Source organism: Centroberyx affinis, unplaced genomic scaffold, assembly GCF_046629955.1.
Source record: "Centroberyx affinis isolate AG114_WGS23_722 - 3 ecotype Tasmania unplaced genomic scaffold, CSIRO-AGI_Caff_v1 ptg000801l_1, whole genome shotgun sequence".
Classification (NCBI taxonomy): Eukaryota; Metazoa; Chordata; class Actinopteri; order Beryciformes; family Berycidae; genus Centroberyx; species Centroberyx affinis.
In genome coordinates, this window is record NW_027279405.1 from 671,501 (window position 1) to 695,656 (window position 24,156).

The 24,156-nt window shown below is 41.4% G+C and overlaps 1 protein-coding gene across 1 annotated transcript; it reads right to left on the reverse strand.

Annotated features, from left to right (window-relative positions):
• On the reverse strand, nt 1–24,016 carry LOC139644895 (coiled-coil domain-containing protein 6-like). The gene is made up of 9 exons (XM_071520427.1): nt 23,740–24,016; nt 22,431–22,580; nt 20,175–20,303; nt 19,338–19,441; nt 17,698–17,858; nt 14,917–15,073; nt 13,172–13,272; nt 6,142–6,263; nt 1–1,732 (listed from the first exon to the last, which is right to left on the reverse strand). Exons 1-9 carry the CDS (start codon nt 23,992–23,994, stop codon nt 1,535–1,537), a joined length of 1,377 nt encoding a protein of 458 aa, XP_071376528.1. The 5' UTR covers nt 23,995–24,016; the 3' UTR covers nt 1–1,534.
• Between the last annotated feature and the right edge of the window lie 140 nt (nt 24,017–24,156).

A 24,156-nucleotide genomic window follows, 5' to 3' on the forward strand; every position in this document is an offset into this window, starting at 1 on the left:
ATTTAAGGCACAACAATTTTCCATCAACTACTGTAGCTGATTAGCGGGGCGTCCTTGGAGAGGAGGGAAGCAGAATATCCAGAGCGCTCAGGAATTGCATAACATGGAAAAGTTCATATGTCAGCATTTGAATGTAGCTAAAACAGACAAGAAGACCATATCCGATAACAAACACACACCTGTTAGAATCTGTTCAACTCAGTGTGTGCATCAAAATCACAAACTATCAGGAAAAAAACAAAATGCTCATATTGAATGGCCTGATTGTTGAAAACGAAGGGGGCATAGTGCTAATGTCTATAAATATTACATCCCAATATTAAACTGTGTTCACGATTTCTTCAATAGAACAGTTCTCACAACACACATTAGAAATAACTAGCAAATACTAGTCATAAAACTCCCATTTAAAAACACAGAGGTTGGTCATCTTCTCAAGAGCTTTAATCATACATAGAAATTTAGTTCAACAGTACCATTCATTTAGAATGTTTAGCAGTATGTATATTTAGTGTAAAGAGCATTAAGTTTTTTTTCCTTTTTCTGATGAGGAATATCCATAGGGATGATAGAAGCTTTCAGAAATACACCAGAGAGATAGAGAGAGAAGAGCAGAGAAGAGACATGAGTACATGACTAAGTTGTAACACCTCAGACTACATTTTAAACACCTCAAAAGGCGACAATTATCTGTGGTTTATGTACCAGTGTCCATCCTCCTCGATGTTTTTTTTGTTTTTTTTTCATTGAAGAGCAGCATGGCCTTTGAATGCTTTCAGGAAACAAAATAACATAGTGGCGCTAGCTGTGTTTGATCAATGCCCTATAATGGAGTTACTCATACTGACGATGAGCGGTCTATGATATCTCTTGTTGACTTAATCAAAGCTGTGTTGAACTTGGGGGCGGGGAAGGGTGGAGGCAATTGCTTACACTGCTTTAGAGACAAAGGGAGTGGGGTGAGCTGGAGTGGAGCACATTACTGCAATCGAGTGTGGTATTATAGGCATGGAAACAACTGACCACATCCATACATCAATCCATCTATTTCTCTTGCCATACATCCATCCATCGATCCGAACATCCAACCAATCAGAAAACACCATCATGAGACACATGTGCTATATATGCTATCTCATAAGCGCCACAACAACAATTCCAATCGGCAAAAGTCCCAAGCAAAGAAAAAACAAAACAAAAACAAAAAAAAACATACATGTACAAGACAGAAGGTGAACAGATAATCGGCCTACAAATCCCAGAAGCGATTATTTTTCAGTCCGTCCATTCCTTTTAAGAGTAGTTAAGTAACGCCACGCGTGGGTTTTGGCGGGCGGCTAGCTTCTTCGAGGGTGCTCCGCCGACTCGTTTCTTTCCCCCCGCCCCAAAACTGTTGAAGCTGTTTCTTTTGTGGAGTTGGTAGAGAGTAAGAGACTTTACTTCCAGGGCTGGTAATGATGGAAGCTGCTGTTGCGGTAGCGTCGTGGCATACGGTGGGCGCGCTCACACGCAAAGACTGACACCGCGTGTGGCGTTAAGGCTGGGAGGGAGGCTGCTGCGCTGCTGCGTGCTGCGACATAGCTGCCGGGGAGGACATGGACTGGACCATAGGCTGGGCCGGTGGGGGGAGCGGAGGCTGAGGCTGCAGGGCCCCTGAGTGCGTGTTGGGGGAGGGTGGGGGCGTCGGACGTTTGAATTTGTCAGGGCTGGTGCTTCTTCTTGGGGAGGGCCTCTGTTTGGGAAAGAGAGAGGGGATGACAGAAAAAGAGAGGGAGGAGGAGAGGGAGAGAGACAGGCGACATATGATTAAACAGTGCTCATTAAACAGTACTTTAAATTAGTGTAATTCATTTTGTGTTGTACATCTTGCTTGATCATAATGAGCGAGCTTGTTGCACACAAATGTCATCTGTTGTGGAATCTTGGTGAGGAACAGAGCCTGTCTTTGATGGCTGTGCATGTGGCTGCTGGCCTGAAGCTCTCAACAACATTTAGTCCAAACAACAATGAGCTCTGGGATCTATCTAATGACAACCACTTCTACTGAGCCTGGCTGCAACTTGCTCTACAGTTGTAGTTACTGGTCAAGTCAAATCAACTTAATTATAAAGGGCCATAAGGGGAATTAAGTAATCAATGACTAAACTGAGTTTTTGTTTCAAAACAGTATGGGCCAAAAAGTGAGATCTGAAAGCTATCAAACCCCTGCAGATGTGTTATGGTCATTTTGTGCAACAGGACAGTAATAATCTTGCTTAGTGCACCTTTAAACACAAAAAAAAATGTAAATCTGTTTTAAGATCTTATAGTCACAGGTTATGATGACCTTATTACACTGATACTGGTTTACATTTATAACCGGTGGAATAGAAGTCTAAAATTTGTGAGATTTTAGTGCCAACAGGCTGATTCCATTATCTGTTTGTCATTGGACACAGATGTAGCATCTGTGATTGACAGAGACTGTGAGAGAGAGATGTAATTTGTTTCAACGGTAGATATTTTATGCAACGCAACGTTTCCATGGTGACAAACTAGAGAAGAAAAAGGGGAGGGTGAGAGGTGGTGGAGCATGTGTCACTCATTTTCTCCCCCAGCTATTGGTCATGACCTGAACACCGTAGTTTCAGTCAGAGGAATGAAAAGAAAGAAAAGAAAAGAAAAGAAAGGAGGTTTAGAGAAAAATTAATCTGCTTGAGCTTGATCGGCCAGACTGAGCCTGGTTGAAGTCCTGGGTGGTCTGGTGACAGGGGGAGAGCGGACCTGTACAGTCCACATACAGAGCGAGAAGGAGGGATGGAGAGTACCAGAGAGGGAGAAAACTAGAGAAACGGAGGGGTGTACTTTAGCACGAGAGAGATAGTGGGAGGGAAGGGAAATATGGAAGTAATGGTAGGCAGCAGTAAATTGTGATGAGTCTGATGGAAGCATGATAGTCAGAAATGGAGAGAATTGTTATTTAATCTGTCTGTATATAAACACTGCATGAGGTTTTCTGGGGTAAACATTGACATTATTAATGCTGATACCCACAGGGAATTGGTAAGAAATTTGAAGACCGAGGACCGGGGAAATTTGAAGACCAAGCGAGGAGAGGATGTTGATCACACTGACGCTTCCAGCTAACATCAGTGTCAGTATTAGCTGAAGAAGCACCTAGCTGCAGCCTGCAGAATGGGGCGGGGCTGCAGATCGGGGCGGGGCTACAGGTAGACTGCTAAACCAATGAAATCATCAATGGGCGGGATTACAGGTTCGATCTGTAGGTAACATTAGCAGCTAGCGATCTGTAGCTAACATTAGCAACTAGTGAGCCAGTAATGATAGCCTTGATGTTAACTATGCTTGTCAGTTGTGCATTGTGATGATTTGAACAGTGAGCACTGGAGTGAGTGAAAAGTAATGTTCTCTCTCTCTTTCTACACACTCACACTTAGTGTGAATTGTACTGTCTTTGTCATTTGAAAAAAATCAAAAAGGTAAGAAATATATTTCACCATAAAAACATTTTATTTTAATTGCTGGTGTTATTGACTTTTCTTACATGCAACAGGGTGTTTGCGAATATATGTACGGTAGAAAACTACATTGAATAACTACTGCTAAGTAAACAAACCACTACTTCCCTCGTTTCCAACCATAGTGGATTCTCAGTTTAGATTACAGGCAATCTGTAGTCCTGCCCCGTTTCGACCTCTAAACCAATGAAATCATCAATGGACGGGATTACAGGTTCGCTAAACCAATGATATCATCAGTTGGCGCGATTACAGGTTCGATCTGTAGCCCCGCCCCGTTCCGCGGGCTGCAGCTGGGTATACTTGGCAGAACCGGACAGTTAGCTAAACAGATTCTCGAAAACACAGCAACTTTTTACATGTGACACAGTTTCGAAAAGTGTTGAAAATAACAAAGGACCTAATGAATCATTACCAGGGTTGTGGATTAAAGAAATCAATGAGGCCAGATAATCTGATGGATGATGCAATCCTGACTCTAAACTCTGGCATTAGTCAAAGGTATATGTCACAGCTTTGGTCAAGTCTCAGGTCACAGTGACCTAAATAGAGCCAGACTGGGAGGGCGACCAGGAGTGAGTAAGTGAGAGAGACATTTCACAACGTCAGGAGTAATAAGTGGGGACAGGAGACTCGGGTCAAAAGGGGCTCTGTCTATTCTGTTTACCACCTTGTCCAACTGAGATCAAAACCAAGACAGACTGCATCCCATAGCCTGCTTCCTAAAGTGTTATTTTCTCACAACATAATGAATATATAACATAATATGGCATTATATTGTGTTCTGCCACCTTGTTTTTACAGCAATAACAGTACAAAAACAACCCTACTCAATCTAAATTGCCCTCATATAAAAAAAAAAAAGTCCTTCCTTCCTCCATAGCGCTTGTTTTTATGGTTTTCTGTCAGCACTTCTCGCTTAAATGATCATTCTACGGTGACAGGAATATTGTCAGGGCATTATGGCCTTTGATTTCAACAGCATCTTGAAACCAAATGGATCTTTGTACGATTCTAAGTTAAAGGAACAAAGACAATCTTAGTACTGAGACTCTTTCACAAACCCATCCCAAATTAACTGCATGGAAGCAGACCTGGAATCCAATTTGAGCCAAGAAAATTCTGCAAGTTCAGGCAAAAACACACATAAGTTAACAAAACCTGCTGAGTGACGTGACCCGAGGTGACATGTCCATGATCCTGTTGTTGGACTAGATTTCATTTAATGCACTGTTGGTGTAACTGGCCTAGTTATAACTGAAACTGAAAATACCACCAACAGTTGGTTATGGAACAAAGGCAGACACAGAGGCTTTTATGGACCATGATCCTATTGTAAAAAAAAAAAAAAAAGATTAAGTGAAGCAAGTTGGGGAACATGCCAGTTGATTCAGCTATCGCTTCATTACTGAATAGATCAATGTACAGCCGACTGGATCTTGAGCAATACTGGGACATTCCTAGGACTATGGCACTGCTCTAATTTGATAAATGGTAAGCGTGGGCTTTTTGTGAGGTCTTTGCCAGGGTTTTAGAGTGGCATAAAAAGGGCTTGGCCAGAGAAAGACATAATACACAATGAATGGACTGAGATGAATGCGAGATCTCGCTCTCCTCTGTGTAACTCTGCTCAGGTTCCAATATGGACAGTAGTTGGAATAGGAGAAATTATTTATGTATGCAGTAATAGGACTAAAAGGTAATGATAATTTCCCTAATCTGGCAAACTGATACAGCAAATGAACAAACAGGCTGGCTCCTTTGTCAAAGATGTTCTCAGGACAACAAAAACGGCATGAAATAATGGGAGAACAAGCCTGCCATTCTAACAGCCCCGCGACATTGAATTTTGTTGAAGCGTCTCTGCTGAGAATTGAACTCGGGCCTCCCGCTTGAGAGTCTGCAGTCCAACTCCCTGCGGACCACGTGACCGACAATACATAGAGCCCCTGCTGTCTAAAAATAATGAAACCGGGATCTCCATTAGGAATGAATGACAGATGAATGAAAAAAAAAAAAAAAATAGAAATAACCGCCTCGTGGTTGTATGCCTCCGCCAATAAACTTTGTTTTATCATTGCAAGGACAGTCTTTACATATTGAACATATATAATTCATGTGATTTTTAGGTCAACTTAAAGGATTTTGGTGTCTGCAAAAGTAAGTGACAGCACATTGTTTTCTCAGCTACAGTGGTAAGCAAAACATTATGATGTCACAGTGAAGTTGACCTTTGAACTTTTGGATATACAATGTCATCACTTCATCATTTTATCCTATTAGACATTTGTGTGAAATTTTGTCATAATTAGCGTATGAATTCTTGAGTTATGGCCAAAAATGTCTTTTGTGAGGTCACAGCGACCTTGACCTGTGACCACCAAAATCTAATCAGTTCATCCTTGAGTCCAAGTGGACGTTTGTGCCAAATTTGAAGAAATTCCCTCAAGGCGTTCCTGAGATATTGCGTTCACGAGAATGGGACGGACAGACGTATGTCCGTCCGTCCCATTCTCGTCGCCCGTGCGGAGGCATAAAAAAAACCTGAAGTCATCAACAAAATCTCACAGCTCTGACATCATTTGTGATTTCTGATTATTGAGAGGTGGGTGGGTTCACTCACCGCTACGGCGTGGGAGGAGCTTCCGTGGACGTGCAGGGCGGGGGCATTGTAGTGGGAGATGGCGGCTCTGGACAGTGTGGCCGGAGGGGTGAAGCCGACTGTGTGGCTGCCATACGACAGACCTGTGAGACAGGGGGGAGACACACAGGGAGAAAAAGTTGCACATCGATACTTACCAACATACCAAGTTATTTATTTTAAGTTTATTTAACAGGACCATGTAGAATAAAAACGTAAGTATTAGGTACAGAGATATAGCTAAACAGCTCATTTTAATCTCCAGTACCTGGGCAGGTGAACAAAATTACAATATACATACACAACAAAAATAGGATGAAATATACATAAACTACAACAAACATTACATGAAATTACAAGGCAGTGCATATAAAACCACAGGAAATAATCTGTTCCATTAACCCTAACCTGAACCCATTTGAAATGGTTATGATTAATGTGTGCATGATTGATTTGTTTTTAGCATCACTAAGAAAGAGTGTAGATCTATTATATCATAGTCATCTGAAACTGTTGGATCTTTTCCCATCTGATCATAAGACCTTAGTTTTAAAGATTATGTCATCGTCCTATATGACCAACCCTAGTGCACCTGTATAGATAGTATTCGATCAGCGTCATCACGGTCGCTGCGGCCATATTTTTGACATAGCGCTGCAGCTGTTAACTAGTGACAGCCTAGGTATAGGAATAATAGGAAGCTAGCCACCGTTAGCGTTATCTCTATTGTCTATTACCGTTTCTGTTGCATTAGGATGTATTACAAAATAGCAATGGTGTCCTGCGTTATACTCGGCTGTAGTAATGACAGCAATAAAATCCCCGGGGTTTGTTTGTATGCTATCCCTACCGTCACCTAGGCTGTCACTAGTTGACAGCTGCAGCGCTATGTCAACAATATGGCCGCGGCAACTGTGATGACGCTGATCGAATACTATCTATACTCTCGTACCTTTAAACCCTCTGCCTTAAATTCCTCTCAAGCCTTTCCTGAGGTCACCAAGTACAGTGAGCCTGAATTGGGTCAGCTTTTAAGTGCGGAGCTGGTAAATGCTTTTAACAACAGCTGTAGAACCATTCTGGATGCTATTGCCAAATTGAAAGTAAAGAAAGCTAAACCTAAAACTCTGCTGTGGCTAAATGAACACACTCAAGCTGCTGAGAGAAAACGCAGAACGGCCGAATGAAAATGGAATGCAAACAAATTACAAATTAACCTTCACATTCTGAAAGACACCATGGCTGAGAACTGGAAAATTGTTAAGGATGCCAGATCATCTTTCTTCTCTGATCTCATTGCTAAGAATGCTTGTAATTCCAGGGTTTTGTTTAATGTTACTAATTCTGTCATCTGCCCTCCTTCTAATCTCAGTATTGATTAATCTTCTGACAAATATGAGGACTTCTTGGCGTATATTATAGCAAAAGTGGATAATACTAAGACTGTTCTGTGCCATTAGTGTCCCCTCCGATACTTGGTCATCTTGAACCTATTTCTCTTCCATCGTTATGGATATCATTTCCCACATTAACTCCTCATTCTGCCCTCTAGATACAATCCCCACCAAGTTTCTAAATGAGGTCCTTGAAACTGCTGGCTCGTATATCTTACACAGTGCAATCAAACTGTATTTCCTCCTCTATTTCTCTCTAGGGGTGATCGATTCTTAGATGCATCACAATTTATTCTTGAACATTACTGCATCGAGGCAGGTAACTCAATAATCAGATTTTAAAAATTAATCAACAACATTATGACTGCCCCTTTAATTTTTTAAGACTGGACTGTATGAAAAAAATCACCAAAAACAAACCTGTGCGATGGACATGAGGAGTCACATCATCACACAGACCATGTTTTTATGGCAAAAAATTCAAGTAATGTTATTATAGCTATTGTTACTACAGTTATACCTTAATTGACACACCAGCTAAATGCACTGATTATACATACACTTATCACATACAATTAATAAACCTGTAGGCTACCTACTGTGGTTAGTAGTACCTTGCAGGTAAACCCATGCCAAATAACTGTTGCTGTAAATTAAATCAGAATTGGTACATTTGCCAAAAGTGATTAAACTTGTGGTATGTTAAGAACCAAGTGTTGGTTTTAGCTAGGGACATAGCATACCACAACCTAGGTATTATATAGGCCGTGAAAGGCTGGGGACACACAAAACTTCAAATCCAAACCAATTTTGAAAACACATTGCATCAGACACATAACTCCTACATATTTCTCAGATTGTTTTGTCTCTCAGTTGTACATATGTCCACACTAGAAGATCAGATGGGACAGGTATCACACACTTAACCATCTAACTGAACTTATCCTGCTGACTTCCGAAACATCACTGACATCAGGACCTTTAATCTCACGTGAAATCGAGCAATCCAACATGGATCAATATGTACTGATATGCACATTACAGCAACATGCATTAATATGCACTGAAAAACACAGGCTAGACAGACTGTCAACATAGGCTGTGCACTTCTCAATAGAGGTGGAGGTGAGTAGGCTTCATCAGAAAAAAAGGTAATGGTACTTCGGCTAGTAACTTACATTCATTGTAGGACAGGACTTCGCAAATTATTATCCCTGTGTTATTCTCATTAATTATTAGAGATGCACCGATTGCAATTTTCTTGGCCGATTCCGATTTCCGATTTTTTAAAAGTCTGACCTGCCGATTCCGATTTTGGCCGATTCCGATTTTCTTTCTAAGAACTATAATTGACAGCACACACAAACATTTTTGTAACTTTTCTTCAATGGAAAATTAAAATTCAACTGTATGTTCATAATAAAACATTGACTATTAATTACATTTTCTCCAAAACTGCACCAGGTTACAGGACCTTCTCTCACTCTCATTCAAACAAATCTCAAAATAAAAAAGTGCTCCAGGTTACTGGACAGAGCTTTTTTGAACAAATAAAATCCAAATTAAAATGAATTGCAGTATATCCCACTTTATACTTTCCTGAAAGAAAACAGGTGCAACAGATCTATATAACAACACACAGACTATTATTATTATGGACTATTATACAACAGGTAGTTCCGACCAAGCACTCTGATTGGTCAACTAGACATTTAGAACGTGATCAAATCATCATGACAGCACACCTAGCCGTGCTCATCACTAAATATTAACGTTACTCCGCCATATTATCATACAATATATTTAAATATAACGCTACGCTAACTCTGTTCAGCCTTGATGTTACCAGACGCTCTGCATCCTCCATCAGCTGTGCCGGTGAGTCGGTGACACGGCGCTACTAGCTTAAAAATACATGTGAAGTTCGCGGACATAGTAGCTAAATCTGTCCATGGAAAAAATATTTTTTTCAGCAGATATCTTAGTTACAACAAGATTGAGCTAGCAAGGCAGTTTTGTGTTTATATGCGTGGTATTTATTCAGTTTGGGAAATCCCGCGATCTCTAGAAAGCATTAGCTCAAGTTGGCTGGCTGACTCAACAGGGACTAGAAATCATCTCTGTTGCTAGGTCGTTACTAAGGCTCCGCCTACTTGCTGGAGTAGTAAACTAGGTTCCATTACATAGGAGTCTACTGATGTGACTGATTGTTTTCCAGTTATTAGTCAGACCCCATGTATTTCCAGGGAAACGGAGATAACACTAGCAAAAAGTTTTTTGTTGTTGGTAACTGTTATATAATCACAATATTACACTCGAAGGTGTGCGTTACCGTCATTATTGGCACGACAGTGATGCGGTCAGTAAGCATCACGGTAATGCACACCCTCTCGTGTAATATTGCTTAATTACAGCAGAGTTTTTACCGTTGTCTTAAATTTGACCGGCACAGAATCGGATATATGAGACTGATCGGCCGGTCACCGGTCATGGCCGATCAGCTGAAAACCGGCCGATCCCGGTCACCGGCCGATCGATTAATTATTAACATATAGGGCTATATATAACATTATATAACATTTTTATGTAACTTTTGCATATAACTGAGCTTATCCTGCTGACTTCATTAATGATTAACATTAATATAATTTTTTTATGAACTCTTCCACTCCACTGTAAACTCTGCTATCAACAGTCTACACTCCTGGAATTAATCTGTAGTCCTCACATGCTTCAGGACCCGTCCAGATGTTAAGTCATAAGTATCAACATGTATAATATGTTTGATATTACTAGGGTGGCTTGGATCAATCTACAGTCAGACGATCAATGTGGGTAAGACTGAATCTGTAGACTCTTGACACTACCACTAATGCATGCGGATCATCAATCCCAACCAAGCCTCAAATCAGGGTTTTCCCTTCCAATTGCTGGACAGGCCAACTATGGTGTTAATCGCCCGATAATCATCTAGTGTCTCCTCAGTCTAAGAATACATTTACAATGTCGTAGCCTACTAACTATTTGAAAAAACAAGCGAAAAAAAAAAGTATTAAGTATTAAGTAAGTAAAAATTATTCATTCCAAAATGGATACATAGCGTTTTGGCAATTAGTGTTTCTCAAGAACCATTAAACTTGGGAGTAATAAACAACACAGGCAAGGCAATGAGGCCCAACCACCTGTGAAGCCACTTTTCCCAATAAAGTTAATACTGGTAATAACGTTATTGCTGCATTTGTTTTCTCATTCATTTCTACGTCTTATCACTACGCAAGCAAACTAAAGTAAACCTTTGGGCTGTAATACGATCTTAGAAGCTTATGCATCCGATACCTTTCTGAATCACACCAAAATGACTCGAGCCCCGTCACTAGGGACACATGGAGTGATCCTACAGCCAGACAAACCAGACTCCTTTCCCCAAGTACGTACCGCCTCCTCAAGCCTGACCTACTTCACAGACACAGGAGACAACCCTGGTTCTCACATGACACAGCTACTTACAGTAACAAGGCGTTCCATCACTTTTGTTACAGTAAAGTCATCAGGGAGAGCTTTGTGTTAATAAGACAAGTATACACTACAGCACTAAGCCTGTCTCAGGAAAGTTTTCATAATCCTAGTAAAATCCTTAGATCTTCTGTATGGTGAGAAATGAATTACTAGTCAAATGTTTAGGAGGTGGTAAATGTGTCTGCTTTATTAGCCACTCTGGTGGAAACCAATTTGTCTGGTAAATTATACACACACAGGCTACTATGGTTGCCGGTTGCCCTGGAAACTTCCATTCTAAAAATATTAAAATCTTGTAGAGTGACTAGCTCACAGACAAAGTGTATGAGTGAATTTTTCAGTGCACACAAAACTGGATTGGTAGATTAACAGTGCTACCACAATTCTTGTGCCTTCATACAGAACATCATCTCCGGAGCATACTTGGAGCAAAGGAATAAATGCAGAAGAGTGCTCAAATGTTCACAACGTTTGTGAAATCTTTTCAAGCAGACTGTTGAAAGTAACTCCTGCTTATACCACATTGTGCCAAAATGTTGCTGCTGCATTTACATTTTTGGCATTGTGTGGACACTATTATCCAGAGCAATGAATAAGCTTAATTCCTAGATGATCACAATATTACAAGCACCCAAAAATAAGGAGTGCAAAGTCTGGGTCTTAGTGGCCTTAAAACATTTCGGTGACCATGCAACAGTGAGTCAGTGAGAGTGTTTGATAGTTCACATGTTTAAGTGATAACATAATGACAATTTTTAATCTTCACTTTTTCATATCTGCCATGTAATCTAGCTATTTGGCGCTATGTTCCAGTGAAGTGGGTCAGAGTCAGAACATCATGTCACATTTATGAACACATCCTATGTATCTCTGGCCTCAGAGACTTTTAAAGCTTGGCTAACATTACCATGCTATGTGCTAATGTCTGCTATGCCAGACTCAGAACTTAATGGAAATTAATTACCATCAAATGCCTTTATGTTGCCACCTTTACTAGCCACAGGGAACATCATTACAGCTCATGGTGTTCTTGAGTTGAGCCAATGGCAGATGTTCCTTTTCTCAGAGAAAGGATACACCTGAATAGGATATTGAACAGTTATGTGGTTTTCCTCTAGGCTTAAGTGCTGTGATGTCATGGTGGTGCTGAAAAGATGAACCACTGTTCCTGAAGGGTAGTTACAGTCAGATATTTCTGCTTTCTCACTTCAGTATTTCACTCTGTTAATATCAACAAGTGGCTGTCCAGCTCATTCTTGCAGCATGGACAGGTACCACAAATTTATGGGATCAGTCTTTAGCCATTAAGTATTGACGGACCTGATGCACAACCCCACTGGGTCTTCAGCCAAACTAACAAACACTCCTTACTTAACCAGAGTTCCCTTGAAAATAATAGCTTTATTCCAGTTTTGTTGCCCACTTAGAACCATCCAAGTCAAATTAATAAATTAGAATCTTTCAGTGTTATGTTTTAGGTAACACTGAAATGTACATGTTACGAATCTTTCAGTGTTACATCTGATAACTAAGCCTGAACATGTGTTGCTAAGGACACCTCCAGTCAACTATTGAATTACTGTGTGGTAGAATCTCCTTCTGCATGACAGAAACTAGCTTAATCATGGACATGAACTTGTTATGTGTGGGGACATAATCCAAACATAACTTTTTATAATCCTACTGACTTGGACACTGCCAAGGACTGCATGTAATGCAAAATCTATTATGAAACTGAGCTCAATATGATAAGATACAATGATCTTGATTACACAGACTATACAAGGGGAAACTATTTCATTGCACTGCTATAACCTATCCTGGGGGGGTCATATACGGCTTTACCAGACGTGGTTTTAGAAACCTAAACTTGTCACTGAATGGTTGCTCCACATTTGAGGCTGGATATCGCTGTTCATTTTAATGATTAGCTTCCTATCAACAGAACACATCTTGTCCTCTGGCAGCAAGTCATTCAAATTGATATCAAAGGTGTTCTTTATAGTTGTGACAGCCATTCTTGTTAGACAGTTGACGTCATATACCTGGACGACAATGAGTTTTATCTCCTGGACAATGGCCATTTTTGTAAGTGTACCTACCAGGTGATATGGGTCGGCTGGAGCTGGGGGAGGGGGTGTAGGGGATAGGGCTGGACACAGTCCTCGCTCGCAAACCCTGCGCAGACATCTCGTTGAAGTACCTGAAGGGATGAGATGGCCACGTTTACCAACATTCATGATGCTCCAAATTTTTCCAAAACAAGAAAACAATTTGTACATCGTAGGGGTTAAAAAATGTGTGAGGACAGGGAGGTTTTGGGGCAGTAGTGAGAATGGGGGTGTTAAAGATTTATCGCTACTAGAAGTTGTTGATAAGCCCTTAAGATGCTCTATGAAAAGCTCTCTTCAAAAGGGTAGATGGCATTGAAAAAGTGCTAGCTCCAGCCTAATTGCTACATGAAGCCATTAAAATAAGTGACTGTGCCTCTCTACATTCTCTCTCCCTAGCTGTACCTTCTCAGGTTTTCTTTCCTACCCAAGTAATTCATCACTTCTACTCTTCTTTTTTTTACTTTACTAAATTCTGTCTCTGGAGAGGGGATTCATTCACTAACAGGATCAACTCTAAACCACTTTTTAACCACCATCCTCCCCATTTCAGTTCATTCCATCCTGATCTGGCTTATTTATTGATCCCCTCAGCCCTCACCCTCAATTCTCCACCTTTAATCAGGGCTGGGTATTGGCTGGGCTGGGCAATCAGTATGTTGTATTTGATCTTTACCACTTTCTTTTTTAAAATCATACTTTTTTGATATTTTTTGTGACTGCCAAAATTTTACCTCTGCTGGTTTTTCTCCATTAAAGCCAGCTATAATTTTCTTCTGCAAATAAATGTCAAAATAAATGATTAACAGAAACTGTAACTGCTAGGCTACATAAATCATTTGAATTATTTGGTTAATATGGTAATGATAAAACTGAAACACTGAACCAAGTGTACCACCTCAGGCCACCTCAGGCAGCAAAGAAAGGATGGGCTAAGTGAAACTATGCCAATGTAAAGTCTTGATGTTAGGCAATGTTAGCAGAGTGAGAATACCATGGCAGCATTACCCGGTCTTCAGGAGCTTTGCTTTATGGAAAAACCAGTGAGGCAGTGTTGAGCTGTTGTTGGGTGGGTTGTGTGATTGACATGCAGCCAACAGTCTTGCTTAATGTGCCGCATTTCGTTACTTTGCCAATCAAAAATAAAGCTGAATACCAGCACACTGATAGAGACTGGCTGTGTATCTGATGGTCTATTAAGTACAGAAGGTTGGCCCCAAATGTCCTAACATTTTTTAGTGCCTAGTTAGTGTTGATGTGAGTTGGTAAAAAACACTGAATTTCAAAATGCACCGCAATTTATCATTATGAATTCATTCTTTGGACAGCTGTCTGCATCATTTGTACCTTTAGCTTTCTCCAACTACCTATCCATTGTAGAATTCCTTTCACATCCTAACTTTCATCTGTCCATAGCTCTATCCTCTACCTCTTGTCATCCATCTGTAGCTGTCTTTGTGCCACTACTATTCTTCAATTCTTCTCTAATCCTTTCCCACACTCATCAATAATTACAGTGACCATGCAATGTTTTATTGATCCCCATAGCTAACTTCTCTTTTTGTTTGCCTGCCTCCACAGGAGGTCGGAGTGCAGGGTCAGCTAGAGAACAGCAGCCCTGGAACTGGTAGGGATTCAGTGTCTTGCACATGGACACAGTCTCCTATTCACTACGCCACCCTGCTGCCCCAAATCCATCCATCCATCCATCCATCCATCCATTCTCCCTCCTCTACCTCTCATCGTCCATCTCCAGACTGGATTCACTCTCTGACAGCTGTCTGCACAGGGCCTCCCTGCGCTCCATCTCTCGTTGAAGCTTCCTCTGCAGCCGGATGTTCTCCTCCCTCATGTGTCGCTCCTCCTCTATGTACTGGGCACGCTTCTCTGTGTCTGAGAGGGGACAAACAACAGAAGTGGAATCAGTCAAAAGATCGTTTCACATCCTAGCCAATTTGGTTTGACGTGAATGGCACTTACAATACATATTATGTCCGACATTCCTGCAAGGGTAAAAACAAAAACAAAGGCCTCTCCTCCATGTGCATTTCAAGACTGTGCAGATGCATCATAATTGCCTTCAAAATATGACAGTCAAAGGCCCCCCATTTCCCTATTTCTAGCCTTTCCATTGGTCTACTTCAGAGATTTCTGAGTTTGTGCAGACCAGTGTGTTAGTTCTATTTCAAAGAAGACCAAGTATCCATACAGTTAGGGTGGGTCGGCTTCTAATAACACAGGGGGTTATGAGGTAACCATGATTTCATCATGTTGTTAGTAGCAACACTGCCTAGTCCTTGCCTCAGCCTCCTGAACCATGTGGTGCAAACTGAGGTTAGAAGTTGGAGTGACAGCTCCCTCTAGTGGTAAAAACATAGTACAGCCAGAATGGTCTCAGTGGTGTTGGGCTCTCAGGCATGCGTTTTGACTCATGTTATTAATCTCTCTGGACTACACTCGCAGTCGTGCGAATATGATCTCTACTTTGAAGAGTCCAAGAGGCAATTTCTTAAGAGTAGGCTGAAGCTAAATTTGTAGCTGCATTGAGGGTCGGTGGAGCCAGTGGCGGTTTGCAAAGTCTGCACTCGTGGCACCAGAGACAAAACGGCTCCAAAATTTCAATACTAGAAATCAACAATACAATCCATTGTAGCTCAAGTGAACAGTGTGTCAATGTTCACATTAATGTGACTGTCTTCTTTATATAGCCTATAGTTAAAACAAATTTTGATTGAATAGCAAGAATTTCCTTTAAAAAGGCAAAAAAAAAGACTCCCAACAGAAAAAACGTTAATTTTGTACAAGCAGCCTCCCATCCACACTTTTGTAGGCCTCAAAGATGGTTACTATGAGTGGTGTCCAAGACAGAATAAGCAGAACGATTGGCCTCCTACATGTGCATTTGCAGAACCCACAAAAAATGAAAAGCTCTGCGATCAGTGCGACTGCAAACACCGTTGATGACGCAGAGGCATAATTTGGGTTTCAGTTCCTAGTACCAAAGGCCTCACCGGTCTTTGTGCCGGTCTATATCCCTTACTGAGCGGTGTCATGTTCCAGGGAGACAAACTAAAGCAGCGCAAGTGGGAGTTGGGACTGATCAGCAACATGCTCATAAAGAGAGATGCCAGGAAAAGGGGAGCTTGTTGTTGACCTTGCTCAAACAGGCTGAGCCTAGTTTGGAATGGGAGTGGTGTCACCGAGTGTGTGCACAAGTACATGCTGTTGTTTCAGGATTTCCAAGACCGGATTAAATCATAACACTGTCCTACATTTTTCTGAAGTTATGTAAATAATTGTCCATCCAAAATACAAACCCAATGCCTATTTAGTCATCAATCTGCATTAAGAAATTGGCTGTGGGAGCCTGTGACCTACAAATACAAACGGTTTACAACTTAGCTCTTCCCTTGTCACAAGCAACAACATGCAAAATATCAAAAACCTCTCTTGATTTCTTTAAATCACTAGCAGATTTTGTGAAAGACGAGCTCCAACCCAGTTTTCTGGCATTTCATATAATCTCCTTGCCAGGTCCTCACATGACTTTTTGACTCTTTGACCCAAAGAGTCTGGGGATTTTCTTTGATGTTCCCTACAGCAGTAGTGTGAGGAGGCAGGTGTTGTTGTAATTGGAGCATTTTCTTTCAGATTCTTCTCATCATTCAGTGATTCGACCCCTAGACCACCGCCGTCCTCTGGGGGCATTTATAAGAATAACGAGCTAGACCTCCCATCCAGCTGTAGCTCGCTAATGGCTGCATTCACTGCTTGGTCCAAATGATGGGCATCAATTACGTTTGCCATGTTGTTGTGCATCAGGAAAATTCAGAGTGCTTAGCAACTGAATGCCGTTGCCTACCCTCGTTTGATTGACACATGTGGTAACCAATAAAACTTGGTTTAGTTCTGTCTCAGGTTTCCAGACCGTCACCTAGCTCTCCAGGCAAGTAATCTCCCATCTCAGTTCCATATCAAAAACAGTCCCTTTGGCATCCTCAACATTGGGGCAGTTCACCAAAAACGTAATGTGATTTATAATGTACAATATCTCAGATGAAAACAGCATAATCCAAAGCCTAAGTAGGGGATACTGTTGGGAAAACAAACTCCAAACTTCCAAAGGTTTTATATACACAATAGAGTCAATAGGGATAGAATATATTTAGGGAGTGAATATCTTTGAGGGAATCAACTACATCAAAGATAAAGACAAAACAGAGCTCTATGGCCAAGATGGAGCTTCTCAGAGGCTTGTTAATACCCATCGAATACTTTCACATCTGTACAAATCCTAAAGTGTGTGGGTGTCAAATAACATATCTACAAATGACAAGTGAACAACAAGACTGTAGGCTGTATTTGCACAAGGCCCAAGAGTATCCCGTTCTTTCCAGTCTGTGTAAAAAAAAACATCCGTGGGTATAGGGTGAATTTGCCCCGCATTGCTTATCTGGGGTTCACTTTTACCAGTTACCCCCCCCTTGGATCATGTGACAGATGGATTGGCCACTTACGCTGCAGCTCGGTGGTGCGCAGGCTTTTCTTCAGCCTCTCTACCTCATTCTTCAGGAAGCGGATATGCCGCATCATGTTCTCCGGTGAGTCGATCTCCATGGAAACGTCTCTGGGGGAGGGAGGAGCTGACACAGGCTGGTCCAACTTCTCCTGAAGGATTCTGGTGACCAAACACACACACACACACACACACACACACACACACACACACACACACACACACACACAGTATTAAGTCACCATGATTCATCTACCAAAAAAATGGGCAAAACAGGCATGACGATGCAAGTGTTTTTAAATACGCCCATTTTTAGATCCCTGAGGTTTACATAAGCCTACACAAAATGTGGCCAAGAAATAGCTACATCTTGTATTTCTGGTTGACAACTTCCAAATACCGTCCATTTTCCAAATATGAGAAAATGTCAGTTCTGCACAAAAATATGTATAGTAATTGAGCTGAAAAAATAAACATTACGGCCATATTGTAGTATTTGAAGGCTTACCATGGAGTTAGGAAGGTTACTACCATTACCACTGTACTGGCTGTTTTTTTGTTTTTGCTTAATTGTATTGTTCAGTTTTCCCTTTTGCAGGTTAACGTTACCACAAGCTGAACTATATCACATAATGTTAAATATTAATTAAACATAAGTGCTCCGCTCTCTTGTTTTCTATCCATCTGCCACACAGGCTCCTTTACAAACAGCAGCATCAGCGAGTTGGCAACATAACTCCATTACTCTTAAGGGATAAGTCCTTAGACTTAGGCCAAAAAGGAAGAATTTCTTGATAGTGTTCAGTTTTGTTAGCCTTTGTCATTATTACCATCAAAGTTAAACATTTCACTGTTGGTAGCCATAATCAGAAAGTACAACATGAGAAAGGGCCCTATATAGGGCTTTACTGTTTATTTCAATGATAGTTATCACTCTGAAAATCCTGCCACAGTCATTGCAGCAATCTGACCTTCCAAAGTAATGGCTGACAAAGCAAAGCCTGCAACATCTGTAATGTGGTGTAATTAAAGAAATGCATGATTGAAAAATGTTCTCACTCCATGTGTGAAAAACAGCACAGTAAAATATATTATGGAAAAAAGCAAAACTAGATAACTGTGTTCCCATATGTAAAATATAGATAGGCTCAACATAACGGGCAGAAGATCGATAAGATACTTTAAGAAGATCGGCAAATATGTGTACTGATCCAGGTACTAATCAATTTACAGTCATCAATTGTTTATTACATATTTATTTATTCATTTGATCAAATTATGCACTGACCATTGTATAACAACACTCAATCAAATAAAAGTAAACAATGCCAGTAATTTAAATATCGATATCACAACAGCTTCATTTGCCGAGTTCATATTGTTGTATGAGTGCTTGGGAGTTGGATCAGGGCCGATCCTGATACTGAAGACACAATCTGCATAGTTTCATTTTCTCCAGCGCTACTGTCAACGTCCCTCCCACATTACTGTTAGTAGTAGTTGGTATTCAATTTTATTCTACTGATTTTACACAAAAATATTCAAATGTGGAATTGGGCTGAGGTAGACTTTGTACCCAGACACACAAGGCAGGGGTTGTAAGAGCTCCACCATATCTGGACATCGATATGGTAAACATACCTTTTCTCAGCCTCCAGTTTGTCCATCCGTTTCCACAGTCTGTTGACCAGAGCTTCCTGCTCCTGCTCTAATGTGTTCTCAAGGTCGATCTTCTCACGCCTCAACTGGAGAATAAAAGAGAGAACACAGAGACTTACATTCAGTGGTAGAAAAACCCTGACGTCAAAATGCATTCACAGCACTGCACACAGTGCTGCACTGCAAACCCAAGTTCTCTGCCAAGATAAGCTTCACTTTCATCGTTCTACAGCCCTGTGCCTGGTTGAGCAATATGGATAGAAAACAACAGAGTAGGATAGTCCAGAGATTTCTTTATTGCCAACTGATAAGAAATGGGCTCGTTAGTTGGTTATTAGTGTTTTTCCGGCAGGAGGAAGAAGTTGTTGTGGTAACCATGCCTCTATACTAAGACATCTTACTCCCTAGATGACTGAAATTAACCTGCACAAACATACTCCATACTAAGACTTCCATGCTTATGTATGCTTAATGGTTATGACTGCATCCAGGCAAAATGTATGATAGCATTACACAAGCATCATCCTGACACACAGCTGTTTAAGTGAGCAGCAACAATTAATGCATGAATGCACATCTAGAATAGAATCCCATCATTAGATCATGGGAACATGATGGGGTGGTTTCAGCACGCATATATTTAACCCAGCCATAGACCAAAATGTTCTTTCCAGTAAGTATTCAGTTGGAGAAATAACACTAGAATTTATGTGCATCTCACACCACTGCAATAAATAATTAGACTGGCAAGTTCAGGCATATATTATTCCCAATCAGGCTTTGAAACTTCATCTTCTTGCTCTTCGGTGATGAGCATACCTGTTCTAGGGTGAGCTGCTTTGAGATGGTGTCATTTTCCATTTTCTTGATCTTCTTCATGAGCTTGTTGACCTGGAACTCTTGCTCCTGCTCCAAGTGCTGCTCCAACTCCGCCTTCTCATGTTGGAGCTGAGATGGATAGAGAGTGGGAAAACAGTGGATGGAAAGAGGAGGAGAATAGGAGTTGAGTGAACGGAGAGAGATGAGACAGAAGGGAAGGGAGAGAGAGCAGACGAGAGGAGACTTATGGTGAGTCACATAGAAACAATTTGATGACCGTGGTGAACAGACTGGTGTCAGATCATGGTGGTTAGTCTACATATTGAATGAATTTATCAAAAGGGGGTGCTAATTGTACAATTCTGCTTGATTCATGGTTGAAATTCCCAGAAGAATGCACATTGTGAAATAATGATTTGGCTGGAGTTCGCCAGAGGCAACCAAAGTAACCACCTTTGGCAGCTTACCAATACAAAGTAAGGGTGCGGCTCAGCACTGGTTGAAAATGGGACGGCTGTGCGATGGATTATATAAATGATTACTCATTACGGGAAAAGGGGTGCACATTGTTCATTTATAGGAAAAGATTGGAGAGAGGGAAAAAAAGGACAAACACAATAATACAGCTAAAACATCTCACAGCAACGCAAACAGTTTGCTTTCAACTTACAATCACTGCATTCATACAGGGTCATGTTCTGTTTATCCCAGTGTCCTGGCAGAAATAACTGTTCATAGACCTAGGCCACACCCAGTCAAGCCATTTTCCCTCTAATGAACAGACTAACCTTTTTAGGAATCATTTTGATGTAGTGCCTCACCTTAGCCAAGCCTATTACCATTGTAGCTATAGTATGACAGGCATCCACCCCTACTGTGCTAGTGTGGTGAATGGCAAGTGTGACGAAGTCTGTGTATAGGTGTGCGCACATGCATCTGTTCATTTTCAATCCATACACACCTTGCAGAGATTTTTTTTACCCTTGTTGAGTTCTTCTGTCCTTCAGTCACAGACTGAAGAGCAGTGAGAATAAGTGTATATGTATAAGTACTCTACAGAAGACTAAATATGTGAAAAAGATTGTACCTTCAAATCTTTCTCATGTAACAATAAGAAATCCATAACCAAAAGAGGTTGAGGCATTTTATCAGCTTCTTCTCTTAATACAAGACCTAAACAGGGGCAATAGCAGCTATTACAAAGGTATGTATGTGTATGGTAGATGTGGATGCAGGGGGAACTACAATATGTATCCACTAGACAGTGTATAGTATATCTAACCCATACAGTGTGCTGAAAGGGGGGCATTGATTCTAATCCCTCCGTGAGGCACTTTAGCATCATTTGTCCAGTCAGCTTTGGATGACTAAAATGAAACTCTGCCGTCCAAAGTAATGGGGAAAAAGCAAGTCAGACAAGACTCTGTTTACAAAATTGCCTCTGCACAGGAGCCTTCACACACAAGCACCCAGAGAATTAATTACCAGAATTGCTCATTTCTCACTCCAGCATTACTTGAGTGTATGACACATGCGTGTGCGCATGCACACAGGCACCCAAATCTAGGGGCAGAAGCAGATGCAGGTCTGTTTAATGTTAGAGAACAGGCGAGATAACAAAAAGCCCAAACAACAAGTCCATCTGTATGACCTTAAGCAGGGTCTGCTGAGGCACATGCATGTGGTCCATCCAGATTCCTGCTTCTTTACACATCAACAAACCATTAGTCAGGCCTACAGCTAGCCATTGAAAGTGCATGTGTGCTGTAAGCTCTGCAGTTGGGAAAGTAAGACGTGGAAAAAAGATCGGACCAAACAACTGAGAGACAGGAGGAGAGTAATTTGAGAGTCATTTAGAGTAGCTAGCAGCCGCAGTGAAGTCATCTTGGGTCTTTCCAGCCTTCAGGCAAGTACCAATACAGTTGATGGTAATGCACTGACTGCTATTGTGAACAACATACACACACACACACACGTGTATGTGTGCACAGACACACACCCAATGGGCTCACACTGAACAAGCTTGACAATACTGCAGCCAAATACTTGGCATAAGTTGAATGCCACAGAGTGCAGGGCTTTGCATTAAAACAATATTGGTACCATAGTGATATTTGGTATATATATTATAGGACATCAAACAGCATGTAATTTCAAACTGTTGACAGAGTTTTATTCTCTATTCTGAAAGTGAATCTGAATGGTAAAAGTTACTTTAGCCAGTGGATTAAACACGACCCTGTTCCCTTCACTTACTTGCATGAGCTTCCTTGACAGCTCGTTGGTGAGAAATTCCTCCTCCTTCTCATAGTTGACCGCCAAGGTCTCCTTCTCCTTCTGCAGGGCCTGGATCTTCTTGAACAAGGTGTTGCTGATAAACTCTTCCTCTTGCTCTGCTCTTGCTTGCTGCAAGACAGACAGAGGAGGAAAATTGTGGAGGCAAGCATTATTGAACTGGACTGGTAGTTCTAGTAAGACAAAATGTTGGATTACCACCTATCCTGTTTAAAATGTTTCTAATGAGTTCTTTCTGCACATAATGCACACATCATGCAAACATACACGCATTAATCAACCAACATCTGCTGCAGTGAGGTCTGCTAGCCAAAGAGGAAGCAGAATTTTCCCCAATGACTCAAGAGATATTGAAATATTGGGAAACCGACAGTAAGGGGAGAAGTGAAACAGTTGGGGGGAGGACTACAGAAAGGTATTAGGACAACTACCACAGCTATGGTGTCATGATATGATTGTCCTTGTCAGTGCCATTCTCAAATTCTCCATCCTCTTTCTTCATTGACATCAAGGCCAAATTCTCTTATACAAGCTGGGATAATTTGTCACTTATTCAAGCACAATGAGAAGGACAATAGAAACCAAATAGGCAGCTAAGCCTCATAGATTCAGAAAGGGTGGACAGAGTGCAGTGTGGCTGACTGGTCAACATTTAAGCTTGGCACTTAGCTAGCTAGCTGAGTTTGGCCTACATGCTCCCCACCTCTTCAAGAGATCGGTTACACCTTTTATGTAGCTGAGGCTGATAAATCAAGCATGAGGACATGACGCATTGGTCCATGCCAATGCTACTGCTAGGCTATTACTAGTGCCCAATTACCTTATCCTTGCTGAACATAACGTGGTGACAATATGTCTAACAGCGACTCATCACCTGAACACATAGCGAACATCAGTCTAGTAGTAAGTTGCATCGTGGGGTGCCTACCTAATTGACCACAGTTTAAATTGACGTTAGCTTACAAGCTAATGTTAGCCAACATTAGCAACGCAAAACAAAACAAAGCAAGCTAGCTTGCTGACCACCGTTGCCCAACCATCGAGCTAACGTTAGCTCACTGGCTAATTTAGCCAAGTAGCCAACTAGCTAACGTTAGTTGAGCTGGCAAACACCCAATTGTTGTATTCAAATGTAAATGAGTTTTCCGTGTAACAAATTAAACGTGTTAAGATTAACTACTTAGCACCAAACAAACAATACTAGCGTTAGCTAACTTATTGGCAAACACAATCTCCAAAGGCTAGCACCTAGCTAGCTAACGTTACTCACAATGGTGACGCTAGCTTTGCGAAGGTCCCGATTCTCCTCCTGCAGGGCTTTGCACTTGAGTTTGAACGTCTCCAGCTCAATTTTCAGAACTTTATTCTCTTGTTGTAACGAGGCCAGACGGTTCGTCAATTCCTCCAAACGAAACTGTGAAATGACTATGCTCGGTTTTCCCGAATTTGAAGCGGAGGACGACATCGGGGTGGCCGAGCTGCTCCCAGCTCCGTCAGTGTCGCTCTCGCTTGCACTGTCCGCCATGGCTGTGCGACAGTGTGGAGTGGAGAAGACGACGGCAGCTGCAGCGTTTGTGGAGCAGACAGCAGAATCGTACACCGTGTGACCTTGCTCACGCGTGTTGACATAGCGCCACCTTCAGGCTATCTCCAGTACTGCTCAATCTATCCTTTGACAGATGCCTGA

Excerpts from the sequence above, each read along its gene's own strand:
- LOC139644895 (XM_071520427.1), bottom strand. The coding sequence starts at position 23,994 with ATGGCGGACAGTGCAAGCGAGAGCGACACTGACGGAGCTGGGAGCAGC. Across the intron at positions 20,304-22,430 it reads TGTCAAGGAAGCTCATGCAA|CTCCAACATGAGAAGGCGGA; the intron begins GTAAGTGAAGGG and ends TATCCATCTCAG. Across the intron at positions 13,273-14,916 it reads CTGGAGATGGACGATGAGAG|GTACTTCAACGAGATGTCTG; the intron begins GTAGAGGAGGGA and ends TCATCCCTTCAG.